The sequence below is a fragment of the Rhinatrema bivittatum genome, chromosome 1 (assembly GCF_901001135.1).
Source record: "Rhinatrema bivittatum chromosome 1, aRhiBiv1.1, whole genome shotgun sequence".
Classification (NCBI taxonomy): Eukaryota; Metazoa; Chordata; class Amphibia; order Gymnophiona; family Rhinatrematidae; genus Rhinatrema; species Rhinatrema bivittatum.
Window position 1 is genome coordinate 737,895,238 of NC_042615.1, and position 16,399 is coordinate 737,911,636.

The 16,399-nt window shown below is 40.3% G+C and overlaps 1 protein-coding gene across 1 annotated transcript in view; it reads left to right on the forward strand.

The window, feature by feature from the left end:
* Nucleotides 1-12,167: 12,167 nt before the first annotated feature.
* Nucleotides 12,168-16,399, forward strand: part of LOC115100951 — a 56,938-nt gene continuing 52,706 nt past the window's right edge. The window contains exon 1 of the mRNA XM_029620074.1: nucleotides 12,168-12,366. Within this exon, the coding sequence (XP_029475934.1) occupies nucleotides 12,168-12,366 (199 nt within the window). The remainder of the gene's footprint in view (nucleotides 12,367-16,399) is intronic.

The following is a 16,399-nucleotide window of genomic DNA, read 5'->3' on the forward strand; positions in this document are numbered from 1 at the left end:
CATAATATTGCCTAATAATTGGGTTACTATGAAAGGGCCACTTCATGTGTGCTCCTTGTCTCCCTATGCAGTGCTTTTGTTAAAGGGAGACAAATTAAAGATGTTTTCTTTTATATACTAAATCCCTGCTTGTAACTTGGTTGCACTTATATCTGCAGCCCTTAAAGGAAGAAAGTGGTACTTGTAGACTTATACCTTAGATTTGTGGTCTTCCTTATTGGTTGGTCTCTCAGGCTGCAAGGGATAGCAGAACTAAAGAAAAATGCAGCTTTAAGTGTAGGATGTACTTAAAGGGACTTGACTGTTGTAGGAAATAAACCATACAATTCAGCAAAGAACACAGACACACACCGAAATTGATTAACAACAATTACAACTTTAACAAAAATTAAACCTTTTTAAAATAATCTAAAACTATATACAATAAAAATATGGACAGGTATGGGACAAACTAGGGATAAAACTATATACATAAAAAAAATGGCGCAGGGACCTAGGAAGGCCAGGTCATGAAGGCCTAAGGGAGCTGATGGCGGTGGTAGTGGCCTCATATCCATCAGCTCAAGAACAGCCATGTAGCTGTCTTGAGCCTCAGCTAGTCACTCCATCACTGCGAGAAGTTTGCAGATGTCAGCTCTGACACTTCACAACTTTTCCACCATCATTTGCATCCCCTGGCCAAAAGCTTCCTGTGAGAATGGCTCAGCAGCTATTGGCAGCTCAGCAGAGGATGGGTTATAAGAATATAAGAACATTTATTTTATTTATTTATTTAATGGTTTCTTATATACCGAGGCACGTTTGCAAAACATCACCTCGGTTCACAATGTAACATAACTTAGCAACAAGCTTTACAATAATAATAATAATAATAACTTAGGAACAACATAACATATGCATACTGGGTCAGACCAAAGGTCCATCAAGCCAAGTATCCTGTTTCCAACAGTGGATAATCCAAGTCACAAGTACCCAAACATTAGATAAATCACAAGCCCCTTGGTCCTTCTTTTATGTGAGAGGGTAAATTATTGATTTACATTAACTTGTTCAAGTCCTTTCATGACTTTGTAGACTTCTATCATATCCCCCCCTCAGTCATCTCTTCTCCAAACTAAACAGCCCTAACATCTTTAGCCTTTCCTCATAGGGCAGCCGTTCCATGCCCCTTATCATTTTGGTTGCCCTTCTCTGCACTTTCTCCAGTACAGCAATATCCTTTTTGAGATGTGGTGACCAAAATAGCACACAGTATTCAAGGTGCGGTTTCACCATGGAGTGATACAGAGGCATTATGACATCCTCCGTTTTATTTGCCATTCTCTTCCTAATAATTCCTAACATTCTGTTTGCTCTTTTGACTGCTACAGTACACCGAGCTGACAATTTCAATGTATTATCCACTATGATGCCTAGATCTCTTTCCTGGGTGGTTACTCCTAAGATAGAATCTAACATTGTGTAATTACAACAAGGGGTATTTTTCCCTATATGCATCATTTTGCACTTGTCCACACTAAGGGAGTCGTTTTTTAAAGCTAGTGCACGCGAAAAGGGACGTTTTGCATGTGAAAAGTCCCTTTTCGTGTGCGATAGATAAAAAGGGGCGTCGTCGGGGCGACATCTGCCCCAGAAGAGGAGGAGTCGGGGCTGACGCCGCGAAGACAGCGTGGACGGCGAAAAGGTAAGGAGCCTTTTTGCTGCCCATTTCGCACCCAATAGCACTACTTTTATGATGGCGCTGTTGGGTGCGAAGGCCGGCAGCGATTGCACTGCAGAGGTGCGATCACTGCCGGCTTTCGTAGACCCACCCCACTCTTCGCCCCCCCCCCCCCAAAATCCCTCTGCACTGTGTGATTCATGACGCCACGGTGTTTTAGAAAATCTAGGCCTAAATTTCATCTGCCATTTGGAAGTCCAGTCTTCCAGTCTCACAAGGTCCTCCTGCAATTCATCACAATTCGCTTGAGATTTAACTACTCTGCATAATTGTGAGCCATCCAAAAATTTGATCACCTCACTCATTGTTCTCCTTTCCAGGTCATTTATAAATATATTAAAAAGCACCATCCCAAATACAGATCCCTGAGGCACTCCACTCTTTACCGTTTTCCACTGTGAAAACTGACCATTTAATCCTAATCTGTTTCCTGTCTTTTAACCAGTTTGCAATCCACAAAAGAACATCACCTCCTATCCCATGACTTTTTAGTTTTCTTAGAAGCCTCTCATGTGGGACTTTGTTGAACACCTTCTGAAAATCCAAGCATAGCACAATGTCCGGTTCACCTTTGTCCACATGTTTATTCACCCCTTCAAAAAACTTTAGGAGATTTGTGAGGCAAAACCTCTCTTCTGTAAGTCCATGTTGTCTGTGTCCTATCAAACCATGTCTATCTAAATGTCTTGTGATTTTATTCTTTATGACAATCTCCAGGATATTTCCCGGCACTGAAGTCAGGCTCACCGGTCTATAGTGTTCCAGATCACCCCTGGATCGTTTTTAAATATAGGAGTTACATTGGTCATCTTCCAGTCTTCAGGTACGGTGGATGATTTTAATGATAGGTTACAAATTAATTGAAATAGGTCTGAAATGTCATCTTTTAGTTCTTTCAGAACCCTGGGGTGTATACCATTTGGTCCAGGTGATTTACTATTCTTCTATTTGTCAATCAGGCCTACCATATCTTCCAGGTTCACAGTGATTAGGTTCAGTTGATCTGAATCATCACCCATAAAAACCTTCTCCAGAACAGGTATCTCTCCATCATCCTCTTCAGTAAACAATGAAGCAAAGAGAACTTTTAATCTTTCCATGATGGCCTTATATTCCCTAAATGCCCCTTTAACTCCTCGATCACCCAACGGTCCAACTGATTCCTTTGCAGGCTTTCTGCTTTAGATATATTTTAAAAATGTTTTTATTGTGAGTTTTTGCCTCTATGGCCAACTTCTTTTCAAATTCTCTCTTAGCCTATCTTATGAATGTCTTACATTTAACTTGCCAATGCTTATGCTTTATTCTATTTTCTTCTGATGGATCCTTCTTCCAATTTTTGAATGAAGATCTTTTGGCTGAAATAGTCTCTTTCACCTCACCTTTTAACCATGTCTGTAATCGTTTTGCCTTCCTTCAACCTTTCTTAATGTGTGGAATACATCTGGACTGTTCTTCTAGAATGGTATTTCTAAACAATGTCCACACCTGTTGCACACTTTTTACCTTTGTAGCTGCACCTTTCAGTTTTTTTTCTAACTATTTTTCTCATTTTATCAAATTTTCCTTTTGAAAGTTTAGCGCTAGAACCATGGATTTACTTATTGTCCCCCTTCCGGTCATTAATTCAAGTTTGATCACATTATGATCACTATTGCCAAGCGGCCCAACCACTGTTACCTCTCTCAGCGTATGCTGCGTTCCACTGAGAATTCTAATTCTAAAATTGCCCCCTCTCTCACTGGTTCCTGAACCAATTGCTCCATAAAACTGTCATTTATTCCATCCAAGAACTTTATCTCTCTAGCATGCCCTGATGTTTCACTTATCCTGTCAATATTGGGGTAATTGATATCTCTCATAATTACTGCAGTACCAGTTTGGTTAGCTTCCCTAATTTCTCTTAGCATTTCACTATCTCACCATTTTGACCGGGTGGACAGTAGTATACTCCTATCACTATACTCTTCTTCCCCAACACACAGACTTAAAGCACCACCCCACTACCACGATCCTTCTGTCTGTCATTACAATATAATTTGTACCCCGGTATAGCACTATCCCATTAGTTATCCTCTTTCCACCATATCTCTGAGATTCCAGTTAAGTCTATATCATCATTCACTGCTATACACTCTAATTCTCCCATCTTACTTCTTAGATTTCTGGCATTAGCATATTAACATTTCAAAGTGTTTTTTGTTTGTATTTATATTCTACTTTTCAGTTGACAGGAAAAAATTGGAATCTTTTAGCTCAGGTGAGTTTTTAATTATAGGCACTTGGACTATTTTTCTTACTATTGGAATCTCTCTGAATGCCCTAACTCTAATGCTTCATTAGTATCCTTTGAAGATAACTCTCTCCGAACCATGCACTTCTGACTGTTGGCTTTTCCTTTTGTTCTAGTTTAAAAGCTGCTCTATTTCCTTTTTAAAGGTTGGCCCAGCAGCCTGGCTCCACCTTGGTTAACAACAATTAAAGAGAGATCTTGGACTCCCTCAGCCAGCAAAGGCTGGGCAACCTGAGAACCTGCATCCCTAGGTCCTAGGACAGAATAGGGAGGAGGCCCAACTGGGAAGGAGGGATGGTTGTCTTCAGATGCTGGCCCTGAGCCTTCCATGTGTGGGGGTTGACTAGACTGCCACCACTGGGCCCCCTGCTGGTGATAGTGGAGGGGATGGCAGCTGCTCTCCATTGGTGGCCTTAGCTGCTGCTGCATCAGGAAGGACTGGACTCTTGTCATCATCTTTTGCCTCTTCCTCCTTCTCTGATGATGACAAGTTGATGTTATCTGTGAAGAGATCAAAAATTGTGTGGTCATTTATTGTTCTCATATGCTCCAGGTTATGATGTGCATGATCATAAATGCAGTTAAGCGGGCATTCCATTTCTGGGAGAAGTGTAGTGAACGAAAATTCTCCTAGCTGCAGGACATTCATGTCCTATATGTGGTAGCAAGGCCACATATTGGTTACGGAAGCTTCAGTTCAGCAGTATTGTACTACATGGTGCCTAGCTAGTGAGCTAGTGATATAAATTAGGCTTGGAGGTAGACTCTGTGTCAGAATAGTTAGTGCTTGGGTGTGGTCTACATAGCAAGGTATCAAGGGCAGGGGTGGCTCAAGGCAATCTGCTGCCTGAGGCGAAGGATGAAATGGTGCCCTCCTCCCCCCCATGGCCCTGTGCAGTTGAAATCATCGAGGGCCAAGGCAGGGGGAAGCAATGGAGGGTGAAGTGATTTTTCCAGGGTCACAAGGAATGGAAATAGGATTTGAACCCTGGCTTCCCTTGTTTGCAGCTCACTGCTCTAACCATTCAGTTTTTGGGCCCGCACTCTCTCGTAGGGCTGATGCAAGGGTATTAAGTGCCCTAGACAAAACGTATAGCCTTTCATTCCCCCTTCCCTCCCCTCCCCACATAATTAAAACTTATTCATTCTTTTCCATTTTAAATGTTATTAACATCCCTAACCTAAAAAGGCAGATTGCATAAGGAAAATAGACATTCAAAGACTTAATAAACTACCTTTCTCATAGTAATGAAGGCGGTTTACTGGATCCCATATGGTATTAGGCTTATGGTAAAGGGCATTTGGTGTGGACTTGTTCCACAGAAAGCCAGGAATAAACCGAACTATAATTCCAGTATAGTAAGCCCTCCATATAAAAGCCAGCACTCAACCTATGAAAAAGTCATACTGCAAATATTACATCAGGCCCTAAACACCAATACACCTCCTATTAGGAAAACAGATTAAAGCCAGGTTGCTGTAAATCCCTACACATAAACCTCATGCTAGCAGGATACCTAAAGCCTCAGTCACACAAGTAGAACACAGATAAACTCTCACCAAAAACAGAATAAAGAGAACATAAAATATAAAAAAATATAAAAACCTTCAAAAGGAGTTAAAAACGTGGTTGTTCAACAAAGCATACCAACTCACCCAATGAACAACACAACATCATCACCCTCCAATCCAACCTCATGAATAAATAAATGAAATTCATCACATCTAGGTTTTCATAAATAAGAAATCAAACAAAAGACGGAACTAAATCCTTACACATGTTATCCCCTATGCTTAACAGTTTGTACTTTGCATCCCTTGTTTAACCCCCCTTATCCCTGTAACGTTATTTTGTAAACCGTTATGATGGCGTTATTTTGGCGTTTCCGAATGACGGTATATAAAACCCATTAAATAAATAAATAAATTGAAGCATATAGACAAAAATTGAACTGGAAATCACAAGTAGCCAAACTTTGTAAGCCATGCAAACACAATCAAGAAATAGAAAATATTAAACATTCCAATAAAAAGAATGTCAAATCTGCTGATAAATTCAGGCAATTAAAAACATGTATAAAAATGTTTAAAATATTACCATACACTAATAAAATATTTCAGAAAAGCAGATACATCACATCCAATAGTTAAAACTAACAAGGAAAAAAAAAATCTCCCATCTCCATACCTGGGAACTTTAGATTTCTAGTCCTCCTGAGATTGTTGTAGATTGGAGGAGGGGGCACAAACTTTAACCTCTCTTACACACACATATATATATATAGGTACACTTACACAGACATGCACATGTGAGCAGGCACTCTCTCTCATAAACACACACACGCACACATATACGCACACAAAAACCCTCTCTTATAGACATACATTCACACACATCCTCTCATATATACACAAAGATACACACACACCCTATCATATATACACATACACACCCCTCTCATATATTTACATACACACACAAACACCCCCTCTCACAATCACACACACACACACACACACACACACACACACACACCCTCTCTCATATGTAAACACCCCCTCACCACCCTCTCATACATACACACTACCACCCCCACCCTCTCATACACTCACACACATACAAGCAGGCTGCCTCACACACAACACATACACAAATTATGCCTTTTCCCTTTCTTCCGCCACCACCACCTGGGCTCTGGTGGTGGCCTGTGGCTTCCTTTCCTTTTTTTTGACCACCACTGGCTTGGGTTCCGGTGGCGGCTCGCGGCCATCACTCTCCCGGGTTCCGGCAGCATAACTTGGACTTCTCTTTCATTTCTTCAGCCGCCGCTGGCTTGGGCTCCGGTAGCGGCATGTGGTCCCTCTTCCTTTCTTCAGCCATTGCCGGCTTGGCACCAGCGGAAGCCCATCTTCCATTTTTGCAGCCGCCGCAAGCCAGGATGGCTCTGCTGTGGCCCCACAGGTGTCTCTTCAGGCTACAGCGCCAGCAGCCCCCCTTCTTCTCTTTGTCCAGGAAGTATAAAAAAGAAATCACGTGATGGAAGCAACTAGCCCATCGGGGGAAGCCTGATCCTCCAATAAGGCAATCCACCCCTGGCCAAAGGTGCTTAAGACGCTACAGCATGAGCAGAATTACAGCTCCTGACATTAACTCTAATGGGTTTGTCCCTTTTCAAATTCTAAGAGCAGGCATAATAAAGTCAGGGTGAGGCGGCTGTGGCAGGAAGGATTCAGGGGCAGTTTTGCTGCCTCAAAATCTTGCTACCTAAAGCGGCCACTTCACTCTGACTCATTAAAGAACTGCCCCGATCAAGGGCCATGAAGTAGAACCTAGTATATGAGTGTATCTAGAATAGGGGGATATACTTTCCCTAGTAATAACTTTAGGAGTGGGTTTTAACACCTTAAAGAGTTTCATACTAAGCCTGAGGGTGCATTTGAAGTCATACTTCATGATATGAACCAGGAAAATTTCAAGGACAGCATTTTTTGGCATGAGGGCTTGTTGAAGCTCATGGCAGAAACAGGGTCTTGCAGGTGGCCATATAATAAATTTACCTCCAGCTCCATCCTGTCTCGCATGCAGCCGATACAGCCCCCTCCAATGTTTCCTGCATAGCTTATTAGCTCCTGGGTCTTATTCTTCAGGTTCTCAATCTATACAGAGAAATAGAAATACAAAGTATAGTGTGCACTGTTGCAACTAAAGTGACCTTCCAGTACCTATCTCCACCCTAACAAAAACATCTCTCTCAACTCGTTCGAACCTATCACAACTTCAGAGATCCTAAGAGTACCGAAAAAATGAAACCCTCGTCTCACCCTTTTGACCATATCCCGTCCAAACTACTTCTTCTTATTCCAGACACCATCTCCAAAGCTCTGGCAGACATTATCAACTGCTCTCTATCCCAAGGAATCTATCCAGACGACCTTAAAATAGCTTCCATTAAACCGCTCCTGAAAAAAACAAACCTAGATCCAGAAGACCCCACCAACTTTTGCCCAATCTCCAACCTTCCTTTCATAGCCAAGGTCATGGAAAAACTAGTTAATACTAAATTATCAGACTACCTTGAGGATCACAAAATTATTTTCCCCTCTCAATATGGCTTCAGGAAATCATTAAGCACCGAATCACTTCTTATTTCCTTGACAGACTACATCATCATGGGCCTCGACAAAGGTCAGGCCTATTTAGTGATCCTCTTGGACCTCTCAGCCGCTTTTGACACTGTTAACCACGCTATGCTCCTAAACCAGCTATCGAACATCGGCATAACAGGCACAGCATTGGCCTGGTTCAATACATTCCTAAGAAATAGAGGCTTCAAGGTCAAAATACACAACAAAGAATCTAAGCACTACCCTTCATCTCTAGGAGTTCCGCAAGGCTCATCCCTCTCACCTACACTCTTTAACATTTACCTTCTCCCTCTCTGCCAGTTACTAACCAAACTGAACTTAAAATACTATTTATACGCTGACGACGTCCAGATTGTGATCCCCATCAAAGAATCCATCAAAAACCCCTAGATCTATGGGAAACATGCCTTCGAGAAATCAACTCCCTCCTCTCCAATCTGAATTTAATCCTAAATTCTTCAAAAACGGAACTCCTTCTCATATCCACGGAGAACGGCAACATCACTACAAATCCTTCAGCAAACTTACAAACAGCCCAAGTGAGAGACCTAGGAGCGATCATTGATAATCGGCTAAACCTAAAAGCTTTTATAAACCAAACCACCAAGGACTGCTTTCATAAACTGCATGTCCTAAAAAGAATAAAACCACTGTTCCACAATCATGACTACAGAACAATCTTACAAGCAATAATCTTCTCTAAGTTAGACTATTGCAACTCTTTATTAGGTCTCCCATCATCGCATACTAAACCCCTTCAAATGGTTCAAAACACGGCAGCCAGAATATTGACAAATACTCGGAGAAGAGATCACATTTCCCCAATCCTTAAAGACCTACACTGGCTGCTGATTCATTATAGAATCGTATATAAATCCATCACCATAATATACAAAGCTATCCAACAATACGCCCCGCTCAACCTACAAATCCCTTTCAAAAAACATACATCCTCCAGACCCATAAGAGAGTACTATACTATAAGGAATTTCTACAGGTACCTCACTCCAAAACCTCCCATCATATAACCCTCAGACAGGGCTTTCTCCACAGCAGGACCTCCTCTTTGGAACTCCATCCCACCGGAGCTGCGGCAGGAACCTTGCCTCCCAACTTTCAGGAAAAGACTCAAAACGTGGCTATTTAAAAAGCCTTCCCAGACTCGGAATAAATCTTAACTACCTTTAATCAACTTCCAATCACTACCCTTACGCAGAAAACTATAACTTCCAGTTTCCACCCTTACGCAAAAACTACAAAATACCAAATGGACATATCCTAGTAAATACCATAAACTCTGTAAATGTACCCCATCAAATTTCGGTTAATACATGCTGTTAAATTTACTATCACTTTTCTCTGCTCCCAGTTGTACTTTTCCCTGTTTTATTGTAACTGTAATTGTTTTCGTTCAGCACATGTTATTTATTTCGTTCACTGTAACTTTTATCACTCCCCCTGTTTATTGTAAACCGGCATGATGGGAGACTCTCACGAATGCCGGTATAGAAAAAACTAAAATAAATAAAATAAATAAAAAAATAAAAAAATAAATAAAGTCTATGGCTTAACCAAATAATTTGAATCTCATGCACAGTATGGAGAACACTGTAGAAATTAGATTATGTCCTAAAACTAAAGTAGCTTGGTGGAGAACTCATAAATACATTTGAAAAACACTACATGTATAAATATTCTACATTGTTTAAATTAATCCCTCAAGGGACAAATACAGACTGTTTTTTCCCACTATAAGTAGAATAGCTAGTGATTATTCCTTTGCAATTATAGTACTCATGTTGGATATTAAGACAATAAAAGCATACATTTTTAATATGCTTAATATGTAACATATGTAAGAACTTCCATTGCCAGTTTCCATGGCTTACTCTGTTTTCTGCTTTTGTAATAATCTTGTGCAGGTGAAAAGTATTCTGTCTTCTGTTGCTTGGAAATAGTGGGTTAAGGATTTTTAAACAAGTGTAAATATTGCATTGCAGTTTTGTTTTATATACATATTATTCAATATCTAACTCACAATATCAAACCATAATATGTTCTAAATTGCATACTTCTGAGAGTTACTCTAGCTTGGTATTATGAGGATTAAACAAAAAATTCATAGATGTCTTATGAGCCTAATTTATATAATCCTGGTTGGAATGTATGTCCCACTTAGAGGAGATCTGAGTACTCAAAAAGGATGAACTGGGTAATCATATTGTCTGATTAAGTTTTTCCTGGCATACAAATCTCGTTTGTGCAGATACTGTATATGCCAGCTGTATCTCTTTGAATTGTCCCTATGTGTGTTCTCTGTTATAGTATTTAATCCTAAATCTTTTCTTAGGTTTGTAAAGAGGCTTATGGTACCATAAAAAGATTTACATTTAATCTGGAAAGCTGACAGCATTGAATGACACTTTAGTCTTAGTTACTATTTTACGTGAATTATTTAGTAAATAAAGAAAGCTTTCTAGAAAGGAAAGTTCATAATTGACAATCTTTGAACTGCCTGAATTTTAGCAAAATTGCTCAGTTTAAAAATCTGGTTCTTATCTAAAGCAGTGCTCTAGGTCTTTATGCTAAAAAAAAAAGTCCACAATATTTTTAATGCTTTCATACAGGCATTTGTTCCTGGTGAAAGGTTTCCTTTTAGCTTGTCACCTGGAGATTGTTACTCAAGGCAGGAAAGGCTCTAAAGCAGTATGGAGCAGTTTTCCCCTAGTGGAAATTTGCACCACAGTACATGGAGAAATCCCTTATCAACCCAAACTTTTGTAGGAAATAAGTTCTAACCTGATGCTGGATGGCACAGGTCACTGAAAAATTTCTGTGTATTTTTTTTTTTAATGAGGTTTTTAGTACCTTTATGGAGACAAGTTCCTAAAGCCAGATATCAACTAGAGGCCAATGTACTATAGTGTGTTAACAGAGGCCATTAATGAGCATACATTTGGTGCTTTTCAATAGTTTGCTGACAGTGTTAATGAAATTAAAATAAAGCACATGCTTAGTGTAGAAGGTGAAATACTTGCACACAAATACACTCATTAATTAGGGAACTGTAAGTATGATGTACTCTATGATATCTTGACAATACAACACCATATGCGGAAACATATATTATTATTTTATGAATGGAGATCTCATAAGTATTACCGAGAGCTTCTCTTTGTTTTGAATCTCTCGTTCTGCCGACTTGTGGTCTTAATTTATACATCCACAGTCAAATTGTATGTATTACGACTGCTATAACCTTTTAATCATCAATCTCCACTCACTGTATCTAATTTTCAAATTTTTTGAAGATTTTTGAAATTTTTCTTAATGCTTAATAACAAGGACACTTATCATTTCCTTGCGGTCTCTTGAGGAGGCTTAGTGCCATAGGAACAGCCCAACTACCCGTATTCACCCAGACATTAGATCATTATAGACATTATTTAAACCATAGTTCATACGTTCCTTGCATCTTAGCACCCACTCGTGTCCTGCTCTTTTGCTTCAGCGATTCCAAACAGGATCCTCCATTTTAATTTTCTAGGCTTACTAGGTTATAACAGTCGTAATATATACAATTTGACTGTGGATGTATAAATTAAGACTGCAAGTTGGCAGAACGAGAGATTCAAAACAAAGAGAAGCTCTCGGTAATACTTATGAGATCTCCATTCATAAAATAATATGTTTTCACATATGGTGTTGATTTGTCACGGTGCAAATACTCTCATACATGCAGACAATATTGCAAAAACTTAAATACACCTCCCCAAAGTGTAGCTAACTTTTTTTTTAATTACCGTATTTTTCGCTCCATAAGATGCACTTTTTCCCCCCGAGATTGGGGGGGGGGGGATGGGGGAATGTCTGTGCATCTTATGGAGCGAATGTAGCGTCTCTTCCTCTCGTGCGCCGTCCCCCTCCTCCTCCTCCCAACTCAGCCCAATCAGCATGGTGGCGCAGGTCAAATGTCAGCTATTTGAACTGGAGGGGTCTCCGTAGCCCATGCGGTTCAAACAGCTGATGTTTGACCTGTGCTGCGCCGACATTCGCAGTAAGGACGGTATTAACAGCCCGAACAGAAAGGAAGAAATGCCTCAGGAGCAGCAGGCTGGCAGGAGCCCAGCCGACAGAAGAAGATACCCCCTGGGAACAGCAGACCAGCAGGGAGTTCAAGCTCTGCTGGCAGAAGACGATACATCTTGTAAGTAGAGAGCCAGTAGGATATCCAAGTCCTGTCGGGCAAATGTTCGAGCATCTTCCTTCCCACCCGCAGCAGAGGAGCCCTAGAGTTTGAGAGAGTCTGTTGTGGGGTGAGGGGAGAGCAGCCTGTGTGTATGTATATTTGAAGGAGAGAGAGTCAGTGAGTGTGAGAGAGCTATGTTTATGAGGGAGAGAATCTGAGTGTGAGTGTCTGTGGGTATGTATATATGTGAGGGAGAGCCATTGAGTGAGTGAGTGAGTGAGTGTGTGTGTGTGTGTGTGTGTGTGGTGGGGAGAGCTTGTATGTGTGAGAGCCTGTGTGGGAGTGGGGAAATGGGGGGAGAGAGCTAGTGAATGTGAGAGAGCCTATGTGTGTATGTGGGGAGGGGAAAGAGCCTGTGTATGTATGTGAGGGAGAGAAAACCAGTGAGTGAGAGTACCTAAAAACCAAAACCAAAAAAATACACGGGCAGCCACCAGGGGGAGCTCTGAACAGAGCCTGTCATGGGGACAGAATTATTTTTTTTTTCCTCCTCTAAACCCTAGGTGCGTCTTATGGTCAGGTGCATCTTACAGTGTGAAAAATCCGGTAATGCATTTGTAATATATTTCAATGCATGTAAGTTTTTGCTGTCCTAACAGATTTTGAAGCCAATATTCAGTGCTACTTAGCCAAATAAGTAGTGACTTATCCAGCTAAGTTACAGCTGCTGAATATCTGGCTACATTTAGTGGTTGCCACTTAGCCGGACAAGTATTTACCTGCCTAAGTAGATCGCCAGATATTTTGTGCATGGGCAGTCGATGAATTGGGGCAGTGCCACTTATCCAGGTAACTTAGCTAGATAAGTGCTGATACAAATTTGGGTGCAGCTTTTTAAGGGCCCCTCTAAGTCCAGGCATTCTTTTCAATGGTGGCATATACCACTTTCTGTGCAGGAGCTCAGATACACAATGGAGTGTTCCTCTTCTTTATTGTCTACTTGACTAAGCACAGCTCCGATGCCATAAGTTGATGTCAAAAGTCTTTTCACTCCCACAATGATATTTTTCAGATCTTTTTTATTCTTCATTATTCAATTAGAGATTCACATATTCATGCTGTCTACATATAGTCTACATACATATATTCATGTGGACTTACATATCTCCATGTTATTTTTTGATTTATTAACCGCATGTCTATTAATGGTTTAATAGTATTTACTATTTGCCTACTTCTATTAATTTGTTTCAAAGTAAAAACTTGTTTACTTTGTTTGTTTCAATGTTAAAACTTGTTTACTTCTTTTTGCTCAATGTAAAACTTCGTTGTTTAATCCTGTTCTATGTAAACCGCAAAATGTAGCGATTGTTACTGTTCTATGTAAACCGGGGTGATATGTATATTATACAGGAACCTCCGGTATATAAATTATTTAAATAAAAATAAAATAAGTTGAGGTGTCAGTTTGTAGCACAAATCTTTGATTATAGTCCGGTGTAGCCAGTACTGGAGCAGTAGCTAATACAGTCTTTCATTCTTGAAAGGCTGCTTCATACTCTGGTGACCAGGAAGTGGTTCGTGGTAGTTTCTTTTTAGTCAGGTCAGTCAAGGCCTTGGCTATTGTGCTATACTGGGGCACAAACTGTCTGTAGTACTCTGCTGTCCTTAGGAAGGCCAGTACTTGCTTTTTTGTTTGGGGAGTTGGTTCATGCTTTAACTGTCCACCTCCAACTCTGTGTCCTAAGTACTGAACTTCTGCCATTCCCACCTGACATTTGCGAGGCTTAATGGATGTATGGAGTTTGAGGGGAAATTCAAGGTCAAGATGAAAAAAGTTATGAATGGACTTGTGTATCAGGGTGAGAGATTTGTGAAGGACTCTGTGGTAGACTGGTAACCAGTGTAGGTTTCGGAGAGTGGGTGTAATATGATCTCTTCGGTTGGTACTGGTTAAGATTCTGGCTGCGGCATTTTGTATCATTTGAAGTGGTTTGGTGGTTGAGCTGGGTAGGCCAGTAAGAAGAGCGCTGCAGTAATCTATTTTTGAAAATATTAGGGATTGCAGAACAGTTCTAAAGTCGTGGAGATATAGGAGAGGTTTGAGTCTTCTCAACACCTGTAGTCTGTGGAAGCAATCTTTGGTAGTCGTATTGATCATAGTCTTTAGATTAAGGCGGTTGTCTAGAATTACTCCCAGATCTCTTACTTGAGTGTGGGTGAGTTGGTGACTGTGATGGATTTGTGGAGGAAGGATGTCTGGGTTGGAAGAGATAAATAGTAATTCAGTCTTAGCGGAATTGAGGACCAAATTTAGATTATTGTGGAGGTTGTTTATAGATTGAAGGCAAGTTTTCCAAAGTGAGAGAGCTTTGGTGATGGATTCTGTAATGGGAAGCAGAATCTGAACATCGTCAGCATAGATGTAGTGGATGAGATTGAGACTTGTTAACAGATTAACTTGTTAAGATTGAGACTTGTTAACAGATGACAAAGAGGAATATTATATATTTTTAATATAAACGAAAGTTTTTCACAAGATATGTTGTGTTGTGAAACATTTTATTATGTATATATTTAAGGAAACATACATAACTTGTCGAAATACATTTCATTCATTTAACCTTTAACCTCTGGTTTGCTTGTAGACTAATTACTGTGTCCCGAAATTCTGTTTGTCTAAAAAGTGTGTCACCAACATGAAAAGTTTGGAAAGTTCTGCTCTAAAGCCTCTTCTTGAACTACAGGCAGAGGTCAAACACCTCCTGCAGGCCAGCTCACAGGAAATGAGCTCTCTGTGGAAAAGTGTTACAGGGCAGAGCAAAAACTACAAGGCATGTGAAACCTCTGTTTCACCACAAAGCATTTTTAATTCATTAGATAAGAACATAAGAACATAAGAAATTGCCATGCTGGGTCAGACCAAGGGTCCATCAAGCCCAGCATCCTGTTTCCAACAGAGGCCAAACCAGGCCACAAGAACCTGGCAATTACCCAAACACCTAGAAGATCCCATGCTACTGATGCAATTAATAGCAGTGACTATTCCCTAAGTAAACTTGATTAATAGCAGTTAATGGACTTCTCTTCCAGAACTTATCCAAACCTTTTTTGAACCCAGCTACACTAACTGCACTAACCACATCCTCTGGCAACAAATTCCAGAGATTTATTGTGCGTTGAGTGAAAAAGAATTTTCTCCGATTAGTCTTAAATGTGCTACTTGCTAACTTCATGGAATGCCCCCTAGTCCTTCTATTATTCGAAAGTGTAAATAACCGAGTCACATCTACTCGTTCAAGACCTCTCATGATCTTAAAGACCTCTATGATATCCCCCCTCAGCCGTCTCTTCTCCAAGCTGAACAGCCCTAACCTCTTCAGCCTTTCCTCATAGGGGAGCTGTTCCATCCCCTTTATCATTTTGGTTGCCCTTCTCTGTACCTTCTCCATTGCAACTATATCTTTTTTGAGATACGGCGACCAGAATTGTACACAGTATTCAAGGTGTGGTCTCACCATGGAGCGATATAGAGGCATTATGACATTTTCCGTTTATTAACCATTCCCTTCCTAATAATTCCTAACATTTTATTTGCTTTTTTGACTGCTGCAGCACACTGAGCTGACGATTTCAATGTATTATCTACTATGACGCCTAGATCTCTTTCTTGGGTGGTAGCTCCTAATATGGAACCTAACATCGTGTAACTACAGCTAGGGTTATTTTTCCCTATATGCAACACCTTGCACTTGTCCACATTAAATTTCATCTGCCATTTGGATGCCCAATCTTCCAGTCTTGCAAGATCATTTTTATTATTAGTTAAATAATACTATTGTTGTATGCTGTTTTATATATTATATGTGATTGTACTTCACTTAGCATGTAATTGTATAGGTGGTATGTAAATATTGTAATAAATAAAATAGACCTGCCATAAAACAAGCTTAACTTTGCTGAAAATGACTTATCTGGCTAAGTAGTGATTTCTACAGGGATATTTAGTAGTATAGCTGTGCTGCTTCATATCTCATGTAAGTTTGCTGGA